Source organism: Copidosoma floridanum, unplaced genomic scaffold, assembly GCF_036245765.1.
Source record: "Copidosoma floridanum isolate Cflo_tuat_1 unplaced genomic scaffold, Cflo_Japanese_pri ptg000020l, whole genome shotgun sequence".
NCBI lineage: Eukaryota > Metazoa > Arthropoda > Insecta > Hymenoptera > Encyrtidae > Copidosoma > Copidosoma floridanum.
The window spans coordinates 1,539,317-1,563,048 of NW_028321897.1; the positions used below are offsets into that span (position 1 = coordinate 1,539,317).

A 23,732-nucleotide genomic window follows, 5' to 3' on the forward strand; every position below is an offset into this window, starting at 1 on the left:
CTGAAAAAACTGGGGTGGAATAGGAAGAATTTCACGGGCTTGCGAATACTCGGCGCATCCGCTCCTTCGTTCCCTGCTTGAGTCCCATTCCGATATACCGCACTTCTAACTGCTTGTATATCTCTTTTTACAGCCGAGCGTTTCATCCACCCTTGAAGCGAGAGACGGTTTTTTCAGTCTCATGACGGGCCAGAGGTGGAATTTTTTGGTGACAATAACTCTGTTGTTTTTTCACGAATTCCCGACTCTCTGTGTCTGCATTGCTTGACTGTGTCTTGCGCTCACATAGGTTCCCGTGTATTTATATGTACGTCGACAGGAGAAAGAGAGAGAGCTAATTCCGCTCGAAATTGCAGCCACGTTATGCTATAATATGCTAATTTTGCAACCCTTTTTCAACGACATTGCCTGCGCGTCCTGTACAACCACCACTGCCACCAAAGCTAGAAGCTTCGTTCTTTACATATATACGTAACACGGACGAGAGCGCGGTGACGGAAAAAATTAAAATTTGCGGCAGCTTGAAGTGCCTTGGGTTTAAGCTTTGAAAAAAAAAATGTGCTCAGAAAGAGACGAAAAGATGCGAGAAAGAAAAAATAAATGACTAGGGTTGGAAGAAGAATGCGCGAATAAACGGCTTACATAATTTTTACGTTTCAGTTCGCATCTCGTGGGTAGAGAGATGCTTGGGTCGAGCAGCTTCGTATGATGACAGGATTTCGGAAAAGCGCAGAAGGAGACGGGGAATTACGTTGTCTGTTATTTTACCAACGGAATCACTTTTTCCTCTGCGATCTTTATTTTTCTGGAATTAATTTTTCAATCTCACTTCGCGAGGTTGTCATGCAGGTTGGACTCTCTTTTTTTCTTCACTTTTAATTAACTTGGTTTTTTGTCTGTCGGTGACGGGGTGAATTAATCTTACGATTTATTACGTATACCTACTTCTAAATGTATTTTTTTTGCACACCTCCAGCGGATCTACGACTTTTTCCTCTATTTTCCAGGAGCAGAAGTACCACATTGCCTTTCGGATAAAAATTTGCATCCAAGCTCGTGGGGCATATAATATTTTGCTATCCTCTGGGTGTCTGCCACTTTCGCTTTTAGCTTGGGAGGCAATTTCCACGTAGATGTAGCTAAAATACTCTCCTAATAAGCAGCAAATACGTTTTTTACCCGAGAGTTTATGGTTACACTTTTGATCCTTTTTTTCGAAATTAGAAAAAATGCCGAACTTTCACGGGAGGCATGGAAAAAAAATTATTTCTTACACGTGAGGTAAATAGAACACCCGCACGTACTTGGTATAATACCCATACTGCATGGTATAATAATATATTATAATACCCTTGACTTCGCCCTGGGTGTCATACGTACATGTGGAAGTTCCAGTTTTCTCTCTCAAAAGGAAATCTACCATTTTGTGACAAAAACGATAACATTAACAATGTAATGTAAACGTATTACATTAAATTTCTTATTTATTGAAGTACTTGCAAATTCAAAATGACATATTACGAGTTTTTTTTTTTACATTATCACTGGTATAAGTAATATATAAGCATCACCAAATTTATAGACACATATTCTCTCTGAGCCGATGCAGATACTTTACAAAAGTTTTTGGATGTAAACAAAAGCCTTATAGCATGTGGCTGCTTGTGATTAGCAGGCTAGAAAGAGAACGACGATTCCCCCCAGCAGTCTCTTCCAGTGAGCCTGCCAATCATAAGCAGCTATGTGCATGAATGCATGCTCTAAGCCGTTTGTTTACACGTAAGAACTACGGTCAAATATCTAATACAAAAGGGAGCAGCCTCTGCATCGGCTCGGAGTGAATAGATAGAGGTACTATTTACAGCACTCTTAGTCCACCCATATCCTTTTGTGATATCTCTCAAGATATGAAATCTAATATATAATGTATCTACAAGCGGGAAATTATATTCTTAAATCATACCTTATGAAAATTACATTCCTTACAATAAATAGAGATCAAGTTAGTTCATTTTAATTTCTGCACCTGTTGATGCCTTGTCTTACCTTACACGTCTGTCTCTACTGAATTTCGTAAATGACGAACATTTGCAAGATAATATTTAACCTGTGGGTTAAATGTCCAGTATACTGTTGATTGTCTTAGTCTGTTAAATCAAAAATGTAAACATTTGAAAAATGTTTTAAGTTTAGTTTTGTAAATAATCCAATAAATGGAAATTAACTTTTTTTAGTACTCATGGTCGATAAAAGGGTAGCACCTCTTATGACTTCTGTTGTTGTAAACAAATGAACTCATTTTCTGTTCGGATGACAATTCACATCTATCTCGGACATTATACAGTTTGCTTCGGTTAACCGTTCCGAGTAACCGAAAAACATTATCTTTCAAAAATAAATGTTTGATTAGTTACTTATCTTGCATGGATAATTTATACATCACAGTTACAATTTTTTAAAGTAACTTTATATGCTTTCGTACATAATATAACGACGTTAATTGAATGGATATGTCGAACGTTAGGGTATGGAAAAAAAGAATTATCAACTAGATAAGGAAAGTGAGGGGGGCAGAAGCGATTCGTTTTTTCCTGAAACTTGAATGTCGTTGCGAAAAATTAATAAGAACGCAAAGTTGTTGTTTACCCAGGGGAAACAAACACATACCGTACAGTCTCGGACTATTACGTTTGTATTTTCGAAAGAAAGAAAACAGACGACGGTATAATGCCGCGCAAACATCTCGAACAAACATTATGCAAAGTGTACGAAAAACAGAGCCAAGTCCCGAGTTTTTCCCCTGCATAATACGGGCATGCAAGTAGGGCTTTACAAGACCAAGACAATACGAGAATTTGAGTGCATATCGTCTTGGTCTCGAAAAATATCGATTGCAAGTAATCTTGTATTGGTCTTGAAAAAATATTGAGTCAAAAAGTATCGTCTTGTCTTGACGATACTCTTGGTCTTGTCGAGAAAATATTGGTGTTTTTCTAAAAACTGGTTTCAAAAAATACCTTTTTAAAGTTAATATTGCTCAGGTAGTTTTAATTTGCAAATTGTTTTAAATTTTTATTTACTTCATTTTATCTGTCTGTTGGGGGTGGTACATATGGATTTTTTTAAATTTATAAATTAAAAACGAAGTGGAACACTCTAAAGAATTTAAACACAAAGTGGGCAAGGTAGGCTTCTTCCACGTAACTTTTGTCGATAACTCGTATATTTCTATTTAATAATTGTACAGTTTTAGCTTATTTATAAAACAGTATCTTAATAATTAAAAAAAAATTTTCTACTTCCTTTAAAGCGGCTGTAAGAGTAAAAAAATTTGTTGATTACTTCAGCATTTTATTTTTATTTGATTATATCATAAGCTTACTCCATTCAATACATGTGCAAAATTCGTTACGAAAATTCTGCGCCCGATTCGGTAGGCCAATCAGGAAAGCCCAACCTTTCAACTTCACATTACCTATACATTACTTATAGATACCTACTTAACTGTACCGACGGAACCTGCTCGAAACTCGAAACGCCGAGTCAATTGGGTTACGCTGCAGATATAAGTGAGACGTATCGTAACCTCTTTTTTTAAGTGCTTATGGTATTCAAATATTTCTAAAATGTCAAGTCAAAAAGACGCAAGTGTTACTAATGATTCCTCGACCAACACCCAAGGCCAAAACCCAAAAGTTGGTTATTCTTCATATTTTAAATATGAAAAAGCTGATGGAGAAAAACAAGGTATCTGTCTATTGTGCCAGGCAAAAAAATGTGTGCAGAAACCTATTAAAATGAAGAATAGTAATACGAGTGGCTTGAAAAAACATCTGCAATTGCATCATAAACAAGAGTTTGATACGATGTTTCCACCAAAAGCAACAAATGAGATCAACACTAGATGTGTCGGACAAAAAACGTTGGAATCATGTTTCACGGTGAGTAAAACTTATTTAAATGTAAAAACGATTTTATTCTGTGCATGTAAAAAAGGGGAAAATTCGATTCGCTTTCACTGAGGCTGATGCCCTATTGTACCCAGCGTATTGCCTTTGTTTATTTTATTTTTCGCGTCGCACATTGAAGCCTCAGTTATACCTATATGTCCTAGCGCTGCGTGCCGTGACGCGCATAAGTGTATCTATAAGTATATACTTATTCCTATAAGAGCGCACGGAGGCTCAGTCGACTCGATCGTGGGTCGACACGCAGGCGGCCACATGCGGAGGGCCGTGATTCCCGGCCGGTACGACTTTTTCGGGCAAGCACCACTGTTAGGCTGCGGACACATGGAGCAGGAACGCTGCAGCGTGAAGCGTGCGCCACTCGTTTGAACCCATGAGAGCGAGCGAGAGGTGCGCGGAAATGCGACAACACGGACCTATCACTAGCTCTCGCAGGTTCAAGTGCCGCGCACGTCACGCTGAAGCGTTCCTGCTCCATGTGTCCGCAGCCTAAATTTGTACATGTGCTTTGATTTCCCGCATTGTTCCTCGTGAGGGGGACGGGCGACTTTTGCCCAGCCAAATTGCTTAATCACCCGCTCTTTCTCTCCCTGTAATATAAGCAAGGCCTCCCATCCCCTATCGTTTCTCTATTCCAACTGCTCAGTGCCCAGAGCCCAGAGTATAGTTGCCCTTCTTAGGAACCGGACGTATATATAGCAGTATTATATAAAAAAAAATAAAACTCTATCTACAGACGTGTGATTGTAGTCTGTAGGCCATGCTTTGACGCACAGACTTTTCGTCTTATGGGTTACGTGTACTCGACGCGAAGTTTTAATTTTATTGGATTCTAATAGTTATTATTATGTTTTTGCTTATCTAAATGCGATTTAATGTTCACGTTGTGTAATTTGACCAAATACGAAATTTCGCTATCCTTAATTTTTTGCAATGAAATCGTTGTATTTTTATCTCGATTTTTATTTATGAAATAATAATTTTTTCAGAACAAGATCTCAGAAAATGAACAAGATCGCCTTACGACCTGTTGGATTGCTTACAAGAACCTACCGCTTAATTTTTTTGACGACGATGTGACACAACAGTATTTTCATGCAATTGAATCGAAGTTCACTCCCAAAAAAAATAGCCTAAGATCAAAAGTTATTTCGCAATTCGAACAGATGCAAGCAAATTTAAAAAAGTTGTTACTTAATAACTCTTCAAGGTTTTCTTTCACTATTGATGCTTGGACTGCATCGAATGGATCGTCGTATTATGCAATTACAATCCATTTTATCAACGATGAGTGGCAGTTTATTTCGAATGCACTAGATATAATACCATCTCAAGAAAAGCATTGTGGTTTTGACATTGCTAATATTTTTTTTAAATCTCTTCAAAGTTTTGATATTTCAAACAAAATTCAAGGTATTACGTTGGATAACGCTTCTGCAAATACTTCATTTATTCGTGAACTTGGTGTTTTAATGAAACACAATCAGCTTAATTTTGACACAGAAAATCAACATTTTAAATGTTTTGCCCATATTTTGAATCTTGGAGTACAAGATATTCTAAAATTATTGAATGTTAACTTTCATGATAATGATGATGTTGTAATTGATGGTTTCGAAAATAGTTTTGATAGCGAAAGCGACGAAAGATGTGAAGATGAGTTGGGTTCCGTAATTTATAAGATAAGAAAATTATTTATTAAAATCAGACATGGAGAGAGTCTCGAAAAAAAATTAAAAGTATGCTGTGATGCTACAAGTATTGAGTTTATAAAACCTACGCTAGATGTAAGAACTAGGTGGAATAGCACCAGCGATATGCTTGAAGTTGCATGTAAATTGAAGCCCGCATTAATCATGCTATGTGATACTTATCTAAAATCCACTGAGTTAAATGTATTTTCATTAAATAGTAGTGAGTGGAGCATTATTGATCAGATTTTAAGATTTCTAAGACCTTTTAAACAGATCACAGAAGCAATATCCGGAGAAAAATTCGTAATCTTACCCAAAGCTGTTATAGCTTTAAATATGCTCTTAGATAAGATCGAGTGTGTTGTTAAAAATTTAGATGAAAAACAAGAAAGAAGCTCAGTAGATGAAAAATTATTATTAGCTTATCAAGCTGGACGAAACAAAATTATTAAACATTATCAAAAGTGCAATTGGATATATTGCGTTGCGCTAGTGCTGGATCCTCGTCATAAAGAAATCACTTTCGATTATTCAAAATGGGGAAGTGAAATGAAAAAACAAACTATGCTTAAGTTTAAAAATATCTACAGAAATGATTATTATAATAAGTTTAATAAAGAAAAAAATAACGATGTATTAGATGACAGCTGTAATGTTCCTGAGGATTGCATCAATCTTGATGCTCTATATGAAAAACCAAAGTATTCTAGTCAATGGGATGATGAAATAAATCATTATTTACATTCACCTAGGGCTGTCAGGGATACAGATATATTGCAATGGTGGAAAACTCAGAGTGGGGTATATCCTATTTTATCTCGAATGGCTAGGGATATTCTTAGCATTATGGCCACTTCAGTGCCTTCAGAAAGAGTTTTTTCGGAAGGATCAGCTGTAGTTACAAAAACTAGATGCAGCCTTAAAGACGACGCTATAAGAGCACTTATATGTATTAATAGGTGGATGCATTCTGATTCGAGACAAGCTATATGCAAAGTTAATTTTTAAAATATTATTTTTTCACTGTTCTACGATAGAATATATACTATAAGATTTAAAAAAATAAAATTTATTAAAAATACTATGATTAAAAATTATATTCCTATCATCTAATTTGCATTTTGACTTTATATGTACTTTTCCGTTCTTCTCGATTATATTTATGTGATACCGATACAATGTACCTTGTAGTGTGGATAATAATTTATCTAGTCGCATAAATAAACATCGTACTATATTTGTTTGTTTTTTGTATTTTATGCCGATTATATATTTTCACTATTTAATATTATTTCCGTCTCCCAGACTTTTACGATTCATTTGAGAAATGAAGATTTAAAAAATCTTTTCAAGACCAAGACTCAAGATCTTGTACAGAAAGTCTCGTCAAGACAAGAAGTCTCGACATGTGAGGTATTGATCTTGTCTTGATATCGTCAACTTTAATCTTGTCTTGGTATCGTCTTGATTTTCAAGACAAGACAAGACGATATCAAGACTAATATCGAGTATTGTTAAAGCCCTACATGCAAGTAAACGGAGCACGCGGGACAGGACGATTAAATTTTTCGGGAAAAACTTTGTCCGAGCATACGTTCACACGTAAATGCGGGGAAAACACGAGGCTGGAAGGGCAAAAGTACGTCCTGGTACCAATACGGTGTACAACTACACGGCGCATAGAAAAAAAGGGCTTGTAATCCGCGCCATCGACGGATAAGTTGGAAACAATCGCGAGTTTTTTTTTCGGAACCAGCCGATTCTACGGGAACTTCAGCGCAAACAGAGTCGCAAAGCCACGCGTACGTGTTTTTTTTGTGCACCGGGTCACGAGCTGCGAAGCGAGTTCGGGCTTTTTTGAATCGAGAGCTTGCAGCGTGTGTGGTACTACACGGCGTCCTTGTTGCCGAGCTCCAAAGTTTACCTTGGCGTGGGCCATAATTGGCGGCTGGAAGCAAGTTTCAATCGAGGGGTGGGTGGCCGTTTCGAGCCCCGTTGAGCGTCGCTGTAAGCCACGGGGATAATTAATAGAAGAGCCCGCCGTGGCTCTCGGCCGAGATAAGCTCGTAAGAAATCGCGGGATTTGCGAAGAGCCGCCGGAAAAGACGGTGGGTCTTTCGTCATGGCGTTTCGCGCGCCCGATTGTTAATAGGTTTCGTTTCGACTGGACGAATTGCGCCTATTTATTTTTTTCTCGATTCGGTGGATTAGTTCACGCGAGCTCTTTTACTGCGATTAGGACGAGTGATGCTGATGTGAGGAAAGGCTTTGTCGTCCCTCGGAAATGTGTCTTCCATGAATGTTTATCTTTTTGTAAGTATAAGATTAAATGATGTCCAATTTTTTTCAAGTAATCAATTGAATTGGTGTTCACTTGATGAAAAACTGTAATGAAAAGGTGATAATTAAAACAAATCTAGTTTTAATTGATTTTCATATACATTTATTCCGAAGGTAGTATAACAGCGCTATTCGTCTAAAGAAGCTAAAGTGTACCGAAACAGCTGTCACGTATTTCTTTGGAACAAATATTTAGAAAAACCGATTAAAACTTAATTTCTTTTTATTATCACCTTTCCAATTTTTTTTCATCGGTAACATATCTTTAGTATCTAAAATCGTGTTTTTATGTAACTTTGAAAAACATTGACTTGGATTTGTTCAGAATTCAAAAAATAACTTTAAGAACCAGTACCAAGAGATCCGACATAAATTCTTGTATGAATGGATCTAACTATACTGAAATCATGCAATTTTACCAAGATTTAAAGTAATGGCAATTTAAATCTACCTCACTTTTATATGATATTGACTGTGATAAATATGCTATACCTATAATTTATTTTGTTATTTTTATGACAAATCATACCACATGATTAAAGTACCCCGATACTGAATATTTTATCTTTTGCACTCGGTTTTAATTTCTTTATAAAACAGTCGATTTGTGTACTTAAACAATTAATAGGTGCATTGTCGTACCATTACGTAATTTTTAATTTTACAGTGTGGCTGATTATGTTATTCGTCAATTAATGCGTTTTTTATGATTAAGAACTGATGATACTAATGAAAAGTAACTAAAGCATTAAAAAAAAATGTATAAAACATCAACCCGGCTTTGTTTCGTTTCGTAATACAATGAAATTTTATATTACAATACATGTCAGAGAAATTCTGAAAGTAATCAAAGTTATTTATTCTGTTTGAAAAGGAAATTATCAGGATCGTACGGTACAGTACAGTCTATTAAAATGACCATTCACTGATAGCAAAAAAATAATAATTACTATCGTGATATTATAGCAAAGTATCAACAAGAGACTGACACTTTAACAGATGCGTTGGGTTTGTTTGAATAGAAAATGTAAAAACTATGTTTGAAACATGATTCAAGTAATATTATCATCGAGTACGCAGCTAATTACAATCAAGATCTCATTCAAGAAATAAAAAATCACTATTTTTTAAATTTTTTATCCGATGGAATACCTCCAGTAGTCATGGTTACAGAACAGTAATTTTTACTGTCAACACAGCTATTTCATAAAGTTATATTGAAATTTTGTTCGAAAAACAAGAAAAAGAGTTTAAAATTCACAACGTCGTAGTAAGGTACAGTAGGTAAACAGCTGTAACGCAAAATTGCGAAGTAAAATTGCGTACATTAGAAATTTACAACCAAAAAGTTTGTTATCGATCTTCCCATACCTAAAAATTATGAATATTCACACAGTAGAAACTCAATTCATTGAATAATAATAAATGTTTGAACAAATTAACTTCAAGATATTTTTGGTAACAAATTTTTGACAAGCATAAAAATACAAATTATTGTTTGTGCTATGGTAAACATAAGCAGTGACGTAGTAAACAGCAAGTACTCACCTTGGGATGCTCACGGACGGGTACCAACACCTTAACCGATACCTTAATCGGCTTCTCGCGGTAGATGTCGACATATTTGAAATCCTTGATCGGTCTCCCACTGGCCTGGGTCTTCTGAATCTCTGCAACAGCGAAAAAGAAAGGGATCTTAAGCACACAGCAACTAATTTACTCACTGCTTATCCAGTGAGCCAAGGCATACTATAGACGGCTACCACCGAAGAGATGGATGAAAAAAAGGAAGTTGTATCGGGCTTTAGGAGATATACGCGCGGAGGATGTAAGTGTAAGGAATGGCCCGTGACACGACGAGAGAGCAGTTAAGACCAGCTAGTGGTATTTTCTTCTCCATCCGCCGTGCAGTACAGCGTGTGACCCGAGCTTCCGTCGGGGGCGGCAGAGCGAGTCTTTTTGGCCCGAAAGCACCGAAATGGGATTTAACGCTTCGTGAATCATATCACTTTCCGGGGTTGTAAACGGCGAGCTCTCCCGGGAGCCTCGCCGCCGCCACTGCTACACCAGACACCTCGTGTTATTGAAAAGGAAGCGCCTTGTCCGAGCCATTTGAAACCTTGGCCGGATTATTGTGTCGATGATAAGAAGTTATGATGGCTCTCGAGACACCCGAGCACCCTGTACATCGTTGTTTGTACCTCGTATTATCAACATCGAGCTTCCGGCTGCCGGACCTCGCTCGTAAAGTAAACTTTGGGGTAATAGAAAAACACTGGTGGCCAATAAACTGACAAGTATGAGCACGGCCGGGTCTTTTGAAAAAATATGTATGGCACAAGTCGCACGCTGTTTTTAAACTTTTACACCTCAAATAATGTTCAATTTTACATATTGAAGTAGCAGCCGTTTTACAGAGTTTCTTGTCATAGGGTTTCTAAATCAAATATTTACTTAACTACTTTGAAACTCTAACCACAGGTGTGTAAAAACAAATACTTATGTATTACCACGATTCAACGTAACATTTTATCTAAACTACAGCTTTTGTTGTTTTTATGCTAACTGTACCTACTTACAGTGCAAGTCGAGAATTTTTTTTCCATCGATTTCAGTGAGAAATCAATAACCAACAACTGCGCTAGAGTCTCGCATAAACAACTCAGGGCCCACGGAACTCACACGGGAGGACAAACTTTTCCCGAGCACGCAGAAATTGTTCTGTCCTTGTTGAGAGAAAGAAACGACGTTCTCTTTCTCCCGAACCCAATTTCCAAGTCGTTCCCGATGCAATATAGCCAAACTTCGACTCGGTACATCCGCAGGGACATTATCATTTTAACACGTCCCTGCATCTACTAGCGGGCGATAAGACGCAATGAAGGGGTTTAAAATGAAAATGGTGCGCGGAAAAAGAAGGAAAAACCCGAGGTGCCGGCTCACGCTTGGGGTGGGGTTGAAAAAGACATTGATTCGCGTCGTAGAGGGTGCCGGTGCGAAATCACAATGGCTGATAGAGAAAAAGGTGGTGAGGAAAAGTAGTACACACAAAAAATACGGCGCAAACGACAATTCTTTCGCTTCCGCTGTACTCGGGGAAAATAGTGAGAGGTGGGTGGAGGCAGGGGGGCTGGTAGTAGGGGAGAGAGGGCATGTTCAACTACTGATAAAAGTCTGGTGAAAGGCTCAGTATTTCGCGCCTTGTGGAGCTGGAGAGCCAGGAATTTAAAATACTTCGGGATGTACTTGTACTTTCTATAGAGTTTTCGATACACCACCCGCGCTCCTGCGTGTGTACGTCACGGCTGGGGTGGGTGTATACGTGTGTTTGTAGTCTCGTTGTTTTTCTTTGGCTATTTTTTTTTCAACTCTTTTCTTTACCACTATTTTCGTTTTTTTTTCTTCGACGTACGAGTATTTTTTTATTTACACTTTTATCGATATCAAACTTTTTTTGCGGTACATGCGGTTTGACTTTTTCCATATTTCATTTTTGTTTGTTTTCTTTTTAATCGTACATCTCATGTTCCCGAAGTACTCTTGTCTGATTAAATTACTTTTAGTTGATTTACTACTTTTTTTAAAGATTGTACAAACACTACATGGTAATCCATTTAGAAAAATGTATTTCATATCTTTACATCTTGTTTGGATTATTTGTATGTATTGTATACAAGGTACATGAAATTTTCATTAGAAAATGTTATTTAGGAAAACTTCAAATTGATTATAATAACTATGTCATAAGAATTTTAATAAATTAAAAAAAGCATCTTTGAATAATTTGAGCTTTTGTTTGTGAATATCATCGTTTTTACTTTTTTTATAGTAATAGTATTACCACACTGTTAAAATTTTGTGTATTATTAATACAAAATAAATATCTACGGACTACGATTAAAATAAAAATAAAAAGACACTGAAGACATCTTCGTGAGAAATATAAAATTGGCAAACAATTGATTTTTGCACGAGTTTTTCTTAAAATTATTCTAACCAAACTTATTTTTCACAGTTAGACGTTGGACGAAAATCAAGTTGGATAGAATTTTTTTGGAGAAGTGTCAAATTACTCTACATTTTATGTTTGTTAATAAATGAAATTGGATATTCATTCTATGTAAGCATTTGTGAGAAAGGAGAACATCACGATTAACTAAATTTTAAATTTTTTTTATACGCAAGTAGATGATGCGAAAAAATGAAATGTACAAGATAATGACGTTTCTTTTGTAAACTAATTAGTAATAATATGGAATTTTTCAGTATAAAAATGATGTCAAAAAATAATACTATTATTGTTTTGTAGCTCATATGTAAACCACAAGGAATTGTTACAATTGTCAAGAATATTAATTGCAGTAGTTACATGACTTAAGTATGCACAATGACGGTATTATCCGCATAGCGGTAATAAAATAGTGGAGTACAGTTAGAACGATGTTTATTTTAATTTTGAGAAGCAAGTTACTTTAGTTAGTCATAACGATTTTCTATACCAACATAAGCGAAAACGAAAAACTTTTAGACGTGCTGAATATTTGCTGGTAGAATGTGTTATAAGAAGGAAAAAAAGGTATTTAGTGCGAATCTACAAGTATATTAAGTAGAATTTCACAACAATTTAGATTTTATGAACTGACCAATTTTATGCTGCTATCAATTATAGTGATGTTTTTTAAAGATAATATTCAATAATGTTAACACTACAATGTAAATAAATGATGACATAAAGATTCTTTTTTTTTATTTCAATAAAAATCACGTAGAATTTGATTTTACGTTAAGTTAAATCAAAGATGAACAAACAAAATGCTATCTCTTTATGTAATTTTCTTGATTATTATTATTTTAAAATAGAAGAAAAAGGAACGTTCTAGTTGTATGACAATTAGTACGCATACTATGTCAAATGTATTAAATGGAATATTTGTATGAAAACAAACAAAATAATACAATACATTATTGCCACAGCCAAGACTACACTCGTAAACACGAAATGAATAAAAAATCACAAAACATTCAAAAATTTACCAATATTATAAGAGTCTACCAGAAAATAGTTTAGTTCATCACACAATTACAATAGGCCATGAACCTGAATAAATTTCCTCAATGAGAGCAATACTGTGGCGATAAAAAACTTGTCAAGAAATATATTGCTTCACATTTTAATCCAAACTATTCCGCAGTTCGAGAAAAGCATTTTAATGTTTTAATAGAACTGTCATTGGGCATTTTATTTTGCGCTTCCAATATCCCGATATATTTCGCATGAAACCTGGATACCAAAACTTTTATAGGTTATTTATATGCAGATAAATGGACGAAAAAATGCAATGATTGCATCGGCCACGTATGAAAAATCCTACCGTGAAATTGATTTCCAATTTATTTTTTTTTACGTGAGAGAGAGCTTTGTAATCCTGTCATCCTCATCTGTTATCAGCCCTACATTTAAGGATTATTTTTGCAAATAATATTGTTATGATTCATGTAAAATGGTTTTGCGACAAAATAGTAACTATTTATTACAAGATTTTCATTGGGATGGAAAAAAAGTTTAGTTTAGTTGGGAAAGAAGAGTCAGAAGAGCTGTGGGCTGCAAAAAATACTTGGGAGGTAGGATTTGCAAAAAAAATGGGGATACACAGATTAGGTTAGGATAAACATTATAGAGGTGGTAGGAAGCATGCCCGTAAAAATCACTTGTCATTGGTGCAGGAAAATGAAAAAAAAAAAAAAAAAAAAAACCAACTCAGTGATCACACATTTGCTGCACCTCCATTCCACCCAAATCGCTAAAATGTCGTACAAAATGTATGTGCACGATTTACCATAAATAAATATGAGACCTTATGTAAAATTCGTCCGTAAAATAGCAGCAACCCTTGACAAAAAAGGAATAGTCGAAAGCAATAAGTGATACATGGAGAGGAAAAACGAGGGCGCATATTCGGATGGGTCGATCTATAGATATTCCCATGGCGTGCGCGAGCAAATACGTTTTCGTGCATCGATGCACGGGGAAGCGAGCGAGCGAGCGCGAAGCAGCAAACAGCCACGGCCCAGAGAGCCCCGACTCGTGTGCGCATTATCAACTGGATTATTGATAAACACGTACCTGGTTCCGGTCGTTTCTGCTGTACTCTCCACCCTGTCCTGTACTTTGTCTTTCCACTGTCCGCTAGCATTTGCTTCGCCGGCTCTCTTATTTTAAAAGATGCATGTGTGCTCTTGTAAATGTATACGGATTGACCCAGCCCAGCGCCCCCTCCCCCTCCCTCCGACACACCACTCTGCTCGACCGAGTAAGCGACCTGAGCTTTTACTAAATTTTGTAAAGTGGCTCTCTTGCGTTTTGTTTTATCGAAGTTTACGTGTTTTGTTATTTTGACGCGGGTACACTTCGGTGTTCGTTCTGTCTGATAAATAGTCAATCGTGCATCTTTCAGTTTAAGGTCATTTTTATATGAAATATAGCCTGTAAAAGTATCGGATTTTTTTTATTCATTCATGCGGGAAATTCTTACATAGGATCAAGTGTACCTACCTCCATGCTTTGGCTTATTACCTTGTGGATTTTGAAAAACTGATAGTTACTACCTCAAAATGTAGAGTTGTTGTTATAAAATAATTTTTCAGTTGTAACAATCAAAAATGACGTTAATTTAGATGCAATTAACAGATAAATATCTGTGTATCGATCGAGTAAATCATTAACAAGATAGATACACTTAATACTACTCCTTTGTTATTCCTATTATTGTCAACGTCAGTCAATTGTGTTTTAATGATTTCAAAGGATAATCAACGATTTAAATTAAAAAGGGTGTTCAAATGTTGCACAAACCGATTTCCAGTTTTCAATCCGAGGAACTCAATTGTATCAAGAGTGAAATTGTTATCGTGGAATGGACTAATGATTTATCAATTATGCTGTATTTTTGAACCGCAGCGATGAGTCTTGAAAAATACCCTTTTTCCACCTTAACAAAGCTAAAGCTCCGAAGGGATCCGAAGGTTGGGCGAAAACGGTTACCACCTACACGGGGTCCATTAAAGCTGTGCGAGCTTTCCTCTTGATATGAAAAAAATTACGGTCATTCTTCTCCATCCAAATCTACAAAAGGCCTCATGAAAAAGCAGTAAACAGCACTCGCCGCAATTTTCAATCCTCCTCTGCTCACAAGATTCTAAAAATGCTCGACGTCGTCGTTCCCTCGCAAAAGTATGAGGTATCAGATGCTTTTCGGGTCCCTGGCTCGGAAAGTGTTTTATCATTGTGCAGCTCGTTTATACGCGTGGCCGCCTCCGCGGAGTTAAGACCAGAAATCCAGGAACGCCGAAGAGAGAGAGACGTTAAGCCCGTCGAGGGTAAACGATCTTCTTCGCGCGAGGGAGAAGGCCATTAAAAATTTTTATCCTTTCACTTCGGCGGACTCTGTGAGCTTTTTTTTTCTTTCAATTTTTCACCCTCGAGGTTCCGGTAATCGTTAGCGTCATCCTCGTTTCTCAAGCCCCCCGAATTCACGCTTCTTGATGACCATAAGCTCTTTGAAGAGAAAATTTCATGAGACTGAGGTGTTTTTGCCGTCAAATAAAAAATTCCTCCGACGCACTTTTTTTACGTGTAGGATCTCGAGCAAATGTGGGTTAGGCACGACAAAAATGAATGTTTCAAAGGGACGCTGCTGTTTCTCCTGCTTGGAAAAGTCATGCTCTGTTTGGTGCAGCAGAGAAAACAGCTTTTGCTGCTCAATTTGAAATGACGTGGAAGGAATTTTTGTAAAGGAAAATAATTAAGAAATCATACTGCACGCGGTTGGTACTCTGTAAGAGTAAATGTTGCAACATTTATGGTCTTGCTGCAGAAAAGGATGATCATAAATAGTGAATCTTTTCATCTGTTTCCATACTGTCTTATACTTGGCAAATACTTTTTGAAGCATATAAATAAAAGCCCAGCAAAGACTTTCCAAGAAATCGATTAAATTTATTTCAGTGATAACCTTTGAACACCTACTTTAACAACTACAGCTATACTATATATTCATCATTCTGTTTCAGAGCTCTTTTTCCTAATAAAAGGAAACTTTTCTCTGTAAAAGTGAATGAAAATTCATTTGCCTTGTTACCAAAATATTAAAGTTAAGCAAAACAAATTTTTTCAAGAGCTTCCGAACTTATAAAAATTATTATTATCGTCAGCGAATTTAGCAGTGATTGGATGCGTATTATTTTTATCTTTTGCTGTAAGAGTTTGTGTTAAATAAGTAAAAATAATTTATATTCAACTTGAAAAATTCTACCTTCATCGAAGCTCTAACTGCATAGTCTTACAATAAATTAAATATATTTTCTCATTTATCAAACGGCTTGGTTTTTAAAAAATTTTTAAAGTGAAAAAATCGATTAATGCTACATGCGAGTAAGACAATAGAAGGAATTATCTGCTACACGGAAAAAGGAAAACAGCAGTAATAAACGTGCTAAGCAAAGCATGGTTCTGTATTACACTTTATTGAGGAAAAAAATGACACCTATCAAGTTAAACCAAGGTCTATTTTCTTTAAGCTATGCTTGGCATGGGAAAAAATCACACCACGGCTTTGAAATAGCAGTGATAGAATGACTGTACATCGTGTGTATCATATGTACAGCCGATGCTTATAAATGACATGGGAAATAATTATGCTGCTTGCTTATAAATACGATGACAGTATATTATTTTGAGACTCCAACTGATTGTAGCACGACTTTAAGTCCTGTTTTCCTTTTTCTGTGTATATTATCACGCAAATATAAGTAGCGTAAGTTTTTCAAAAGTTTAGTGAATTGTTTTGGGGTACAAAAAATGTGAGTTAATACAGCAAGCAAGATCTTTAATTTTTTATATCTGAAGCCTAAAAATCGTATAAACACCACTGTCACAGGCAAAGGAGCCTCCACCGTCTATTTATCATCAATACACAAAAAGTCCAAGACTTTCTTTAATACTCTTGAGGGTGTAACTTAAATTTTTTCAATGATCTAAAACTGTACCATGAGTGAAAAACTGCATCACGGAAATATTATTGAAACCTTTTGTTTTTATGGATCCTAAAGCTTACATTATCACAGAAAATGCTACTATGCATACTTTATGACTGGAATTATTGTTAAATAACTTTCAAAATAATACCTAAAATAACTTTTAAGTACTACTGTATTTTCTAGCTACTTCTAATAGATACGAAAAATTTTCAAGAACATGTTTTTGTTTAGAGAAAAATTTTGGACGCAAATACAATTTAATTTTTTTTTACTTATTTGGTATACTCTCATTGATGTGAACTAAAAATTGTTCGTTATTTTAAACCACTTTAATTTTTCTAATTTATTTTTAAACATAAGGATAACAATCATTTTGAAAATTCATCTTTTATCTGATATTTTTTATTAGAACTTTAAGGCATTAGAAAATTAATTTTACAGAAAGAACTAGATTTTTAATTAGTTCGAAAATTCTCGTACAAAACATTTTATTTCAACTTACGTCAACGCATACCACAAAAGAATGAGAGGATTTTAATTGTGACAAAAAAGTATTCTCTTTGCAATGACAATAATTAGAGCAAGATTGAAAAATTTTTATGAAACTTTTCAAAATATTCTGTACAAAAACAAACGATGCTTGGTTCCCGTAAATAAAAATTGACAAAAAGCGTTTTCCTGCCTCGTCGGTTGCGGGTACCTAAAACTCAATAAACCTCAGAGCAAATAAAAGTAAAAACACCACGAACAAGCACAAAAGCCGCAGCATCTAATTACATGGTAAAACAACAGCAACAAAAAAAAACCACAAAAAAGAGAAGAACCAAAATTAACAATAACAGAGAGCCTCGACTCGAGCGAGCCCGAACAATAATACTTGCTCGAACAATAGTTCAGCAGAACGAAAGAGAGGCAAAGTCTCGAGAGGCGCGGAGGAGAGGATAAAAAAATAAAATATTTATCTAGCGCGCTTGCAAGCACCTTCTCTATTCAAAGTGGATACACTACTTTTAGTACTTTTAGGTTAACATGTATCCTACTCGCAGGGGTGCAAAATCGTTGTGGCTTCCTCTCCACCTCTTTGGCTTACTGAAAAGCTCCTCACGTGCGGTCGTTTCGTGGGACTTTTTTTTTACACTTGAGCTATTGACGTAGATACGTATGCGAGAGATGCGCTTCGTTGCCATGGGGAGGGATGACTTGGCACTTGTAGTACAACAAATAAAGCGAAGGACGATGCATCAGCTTCCTGGCGCGGTTGAAAGGAAACAGCGATTTCAAAAGACCGAATTTCGAGCTCTACCCTCTTGCTTACACTGTATTGATTGGTGGCTGTGTACTCTTGGTTGCAGTGCTCTCGATCAAATGTACAGAGAATCGTGGGATAAGGAACTCGCGCTTTTAACACTGAATGGTCCTTCTTTTTTTTGCCATCGTCTTTTTTTTGGTTTTTCTAGTGATTCTTTGCAAATGATGTACGCTTTAAATGGATAATTTTATCAACAATTTTATGATTTTTGATACCATAACAAATACTTCAAGATCTTAGCTTTGTTAAGTAATACATTAACTCTTCAAATGACAATTGAATTTAAAATTACAAACAAATCAAATAGTATCTAACTCTACATAATTGTAATAACGTAGAGTAATTTTGTATTGAAATTATTACTTCAATTTAACAAAATTTATGTTTAAATTAATTTTTCCCAATAAACCATTTGATGTATTTGAATCCAAAAATATTAATTATGTAGTTATCTTACATCATAAAATTTTAATTATTTCAAATATTGGCTTTTAAAACTATATTTTTTTAAACCTATTTTTAAATTCATTCACTTTTTGGAAGTCTCGTCCAATCACAGAACGAATAAAAAAGAAGCTTCAGTCACGTGACAATCAATCTTTTAAGGTAGGATTTAACAAATGTATATGTAAATTAATGAAAAGTAAACTTGTATATTGATTTTTAAGTATTTTATAAGTAGTCAGTATACATTATTTGGAGTCTCTTTACTCGAATCTAACCCAGAATATTTAAAATCTGTAATAACTGAGATGTCTGTATTACCTGTGGTAACTAGTGCATTGACTTGTCAAATTATATAATTTTTTAAATAAAATTGAGTGATTTTAAAGACGGAAGCAATTCAACAGCAAAACCCGGTATTTTAATCAAGAGCTGATTAGTTCCTGATACTATTCATGCCTCTGAAAAAGTTTTGTAATGATACATCATATGTTCAATTTAGTGTTGAAAGAGTCCTAAACAACTAATATAATAATGAAACATAGTATTCATAAAACGTTTTATTTTAAGATTTCCAAACGAAGTAAATTCGCGTATCATCTATATCCAGCTACAGGAAGTATTTTTTTATGTACGTTTGCAAATTTTTTTAAAGATTTTTACGACATTTAAATATATTTGCCATTTTTTGATAACAAAACTACAATCTTAAATTTTTGGTTATCGTAATGATGATATAATGTAATGTCACTGAATAAGTGAAATTTAAATTTATAAAAAAAAAAAAAAAACAGAGGACAACATGTTTAAATGAGTACCCATACGTAAGATCACAGCCTTATTAGAAACCATCTTTAATAACTGCGTCATTACCTTTTATTAAACAAAATATAATTGTTTTTTAGACAAATGAAAACAAAAAGACCTGCGGTTTCAACCTCGGTTTTAACGCCATCAATTTTTTCGTCATCTATTCAATCTAAAGTATCTCATATCCGTTGTGTAACACGATTGAGCACAAGAGCACAACTAAAGGAAAGATAAAGGAGAAAAATACGTTCCATCTTCTCACACGTATACATATTTACCTACAATACAGAGAAAACGCAACCTTAGATGTACTTTTGTACACACACATGACCTGAGTATCGCATCTTGCGATCAGAAGACTATAAAACACAGTCGATAAAGGAAGGGAGAGAACGAGACAGAGCGAAAGTGCAGATGATTTTCGAACTATGTAATCAAGCTCCCACACACGCACGCACGCGAGCTTGCACGTCGAGCCAAGGCGCGCCACTGGAATTTATCAATATTCCAGGGGGGGGGGGGAAGGACTGGCGGTGAGGAGAAATTCATACGAGGCAGGCACAGGGAGACAAGTCTTCGAGTATATGGCGTGCGAAAAGCGCGATCATACGAGAGGAAGGAGCAGCAGCAGAGATACACCGAAGCACACATAGAAATACGGAGGATGCGCCTTTCTCTCTCATCCTTAAAGGAATTTCAATTCCCCCTGGAAGTGACATCCCTTTTTACGGATGGACGAAACAATATTTCATAAGTCTTGTGTTGGCCTTTTCCGATCTTTGCGCTGTACACCTAACATGCAACGGCATCGCCACTGTTGGGTTCTCTCTCGCTTTGCACTTCCCTTATCTTCATGGGTGGTGTTACGGAAGATTTTCAGGGTGGAAGGCGAATGTATGCGCTTCTCTTTTCGAATATGAATTCGTGTGGCGCAGCCTTTGGCTCCGAGGGAAAACTTATCCCGATAACGCCGCCTCGTGGCAGGTAGTGTGAAAAAAAGCAATGCCAGCGGTCTCTATAGAAAATCGCTTACGTCTATCGGATACGTGACTGACGCGCTTTCCCCGGCACCTCTTAGCCTTTACTTCCTTCCTTTCATCGCAACTCTGTGCAACAGCCAAGCAACAGCTGCCCCGTCGTACAGCACGTTTTGTCGGTGTCGTGCAAAAATGCAATATTATACGGCTTGAGAGATATTTATGACAGAGACATGAGACGACTTTTCTTTTTTTCTTGTAGTCATTCCGTCAAAATATTTTGTATTTATGTGTCGAAAACATAAATGGTTAATCACATTTGCAAGGATAATGTAAAATGAATCACCATGTACACTGGCACTTGCAACTCAATGCATATATTTTTAAAGCTTTGCTAATCGAAACTTCTATAAAATGATCAAAAATGGTAAAAGTGTATAAGGGCACCCAACCTGTCACTCGCGACCATAAACGTACATCGTTTCGCTTCTTTGATATATAACACTCTCAAGGAAAAACTGTTAAGTTTTTATTACATCCCGTTTTTTCACTCGTACGTCGAAGCAGCAATGAAGTACGGCAACGCGCGTAAAAGGCTGTAAAACAAAGCTACCCCATACATAGAGAAGAGAGGAGATAACAGATTTTAGATGTCTAAGGTATCGAATGAGAAAAAGCGCGGAGGTACATTAAAACACGAGATTGAAAAAATGAGCGGGGAGCATTCGGACTACCGATGCACAGTTTTTAAGAGAGTTGTAGAAATATATGATGACTATTAGTTTTTGGACATGACGAAGTCTTGTCAAAAAAATCAAGAACCATGTGATTTTTTAATCTACTGTAAATACGCGTACACTGAAAAAAATCTTTTACTGTTGTTTCATTCAGTTCTACTAATATTATAGTATGCTTCATACTTTGTATGCACGGTACTCGCATCAATCTCGTTGAAAACTTCTTCATCGATCCCAACAACTATTTTGTTTATTTATAAAAAAAAAATAAAAAAACAAGTATCATCATTTACTTTGCATGCAAATTAAATAAAACCTCAACTGGAACCATTAACTTCTAGAAATTTGGATGCTTCAATACTTGTATAACCTCAAAATATATTTTGTTTGACAGTCAAAACAATGCACAGATAATATGTGCATACGCCTCACCCACGAACTTTTCCGCTAATGCTTAACCCAATCATACTAACTCATCTAATAGATCATAGACTACGGGATCTACTTGTAAACCATTTGTAGCGTCAACATGTATATATAATAATTGAGGTATCATAGATAATACACAATATAATGTTGAAACTTAAGGTGTGAAAACAATGAGATAGTAACGATAAGGTTTTGCTTTGAATAAATATAATCGTCAATCCATAAATAAAATGTTTGGTAATCAAGGTGAATTTGACAAAGTTAGAGCTGAAGCGCAATTCAAAGCTGAAGGCCTGCATACGTTAGGAATCCTTAAGGGTACATTACCACCCGCTAATAAGGATCGGATTAAGAAAAAGCATTACCAAAAATATCACCTTATTGGCCTCGGCAAATGCATCTGCAATGCAAATTTTTACTCTTATCACTTACACAATAAGGATAAACATTCTTCTCTCGACTCCACGCTACCAGTTTAACGTTAATCTTGCATCTACCTCCAGTTCTACTTTTATCAAGAGCGTGGTGCTATCCAGGGTCAGTGAGCTTCTTCGAAAGAGGATCTTGAGAAGCTGATGCACGATGGTGTGATTATTCGGCGCAGAGACGCACATTTCATTATTGAAATGGAGCGGCAAGGTGGAAAAAGACGAGAAAAAAATTATGTCACTCAAATGAGAACACAAGAGACAGTGGTGTGAATGCCAACGCCGGAGCTGTGCCACTTTTTGAGAAAATAATTTGATAAAGTGCGAGAAAGGTGTCGATCGGCGTGGAAACAAGCGCGGGTGAGAGCTAAATGCAGCTGCTGGGATTACATTAGGAACGGTGGCTACTCGCAATCATTTGTGTTATTATTGCTGCTACTGGTTTTTAATCCACTTGAGTGTGGACTTTCTAAATTTACCGGTTTTCATTCCGAACGTACCGTCACGTTGAAACAACTGAAAATACCTTTCTCGTCCTTTTTTCATAAGGTTCGTCATGTGTTCCAGATGCAAGTGACGAAAAACTCTGCAAGTGTCGGCCTGTCAAACGCGAAATAGAACTTTGCATTGGCCATCTGATTTTTTTATCCGTGAGCTTATGTACCTATGACGCGAGAGTACCGAGCAAGTAAATGGGTGTCGCGCAATATGTCGTATTTAAATTTCTGATGAGATCAAAGGGCTCAGCGTGAGTTATGACACCTTAAAGTTTATTTCGAATGAATTCGCACGCGCGACTTGTGATGTCAACTAGGATTCTCTTATTGTACATCAATACTAAAGTTTTGTATTGATGAGAGTGACAAAATAAAATTTTATTGTAAGTTTTCTGCATCAACTTTTTTTTATATCATAATATATTTTTCATATAAAAATTGATACAAAAATGACATCTTTCAGTCTTTATTAAACATGAGATATCTTGTTAAACTTGACATTGAATTGTTAAATTTTAAGCCTTCCACATACTTTCAGAAAAAAGTGATGTTTTAAAGCTTGCGAAAATCGATCTTAAAAAAGATTTTACTCGTATTTTAAAGTAATGTCGGTTCAAGTGTTGTAAACCTTTTTTACATTTTTTAATTATCTTCTAAGAAAGTATAGAAATCCACAATAATCCGTTGTCAAGCTTAAATACTAGATTAATTATGCTTAAATTATTGCTTCAAATTTACATATGTAACAATTTATATACCTACACAAGTAACCGCTGGTTCAGAAAATTGAATCCAGTTATCTCTAAGATTAATGTAACGATCAAAAGTCAAAGCCTTTTCAATTCTTTTTCTTATAAAATATACGAAAGAATGAACTGTCATCATACAAGTACTTTCTTTGACCGAGGCATTGAACTATCAACATGCTTATAGAACATTCAAGTTTATCACATAATTATTGCAAGTTCAGCTTGAGAGCTTGAGCAGTCAGTATAAATGATCGTCAACTCGTTGTACATCTATTGAGAAAGTCAGTTAATGGCTTCAAGTTGCATTCTCTCGA

The 23,732-nt window shown here is 35.8% G+C and overlaps 1 protein-coding gene across 3 annotated transcripts in view; it reads right to left on the minus strand.

Annotated features, from left to right (window-relative positions):
• Positions 1-23,732, minus strand: part of LOC106637926 (KH domain-containing, RNA-binding, signal transduction-associated protein 2) — a 154,207-nt gene that overhangs the window by 55,359 nt on the left and 75,116 nt on the right. For all 3 annotated transcript variants that reach the window (XM_089593741.1, XM_014350904.3, XM_089593740.1), the window contains exon 2: positions 9,551-9,672. In XM_089593741.1, the coding sequence (XP_089449867.1) occupies positions 9,551-9,672 (122 nt within the window). The remainder of the gene's footprint in view (positions 1-9,550; positions 9,673-23,732) is intronic.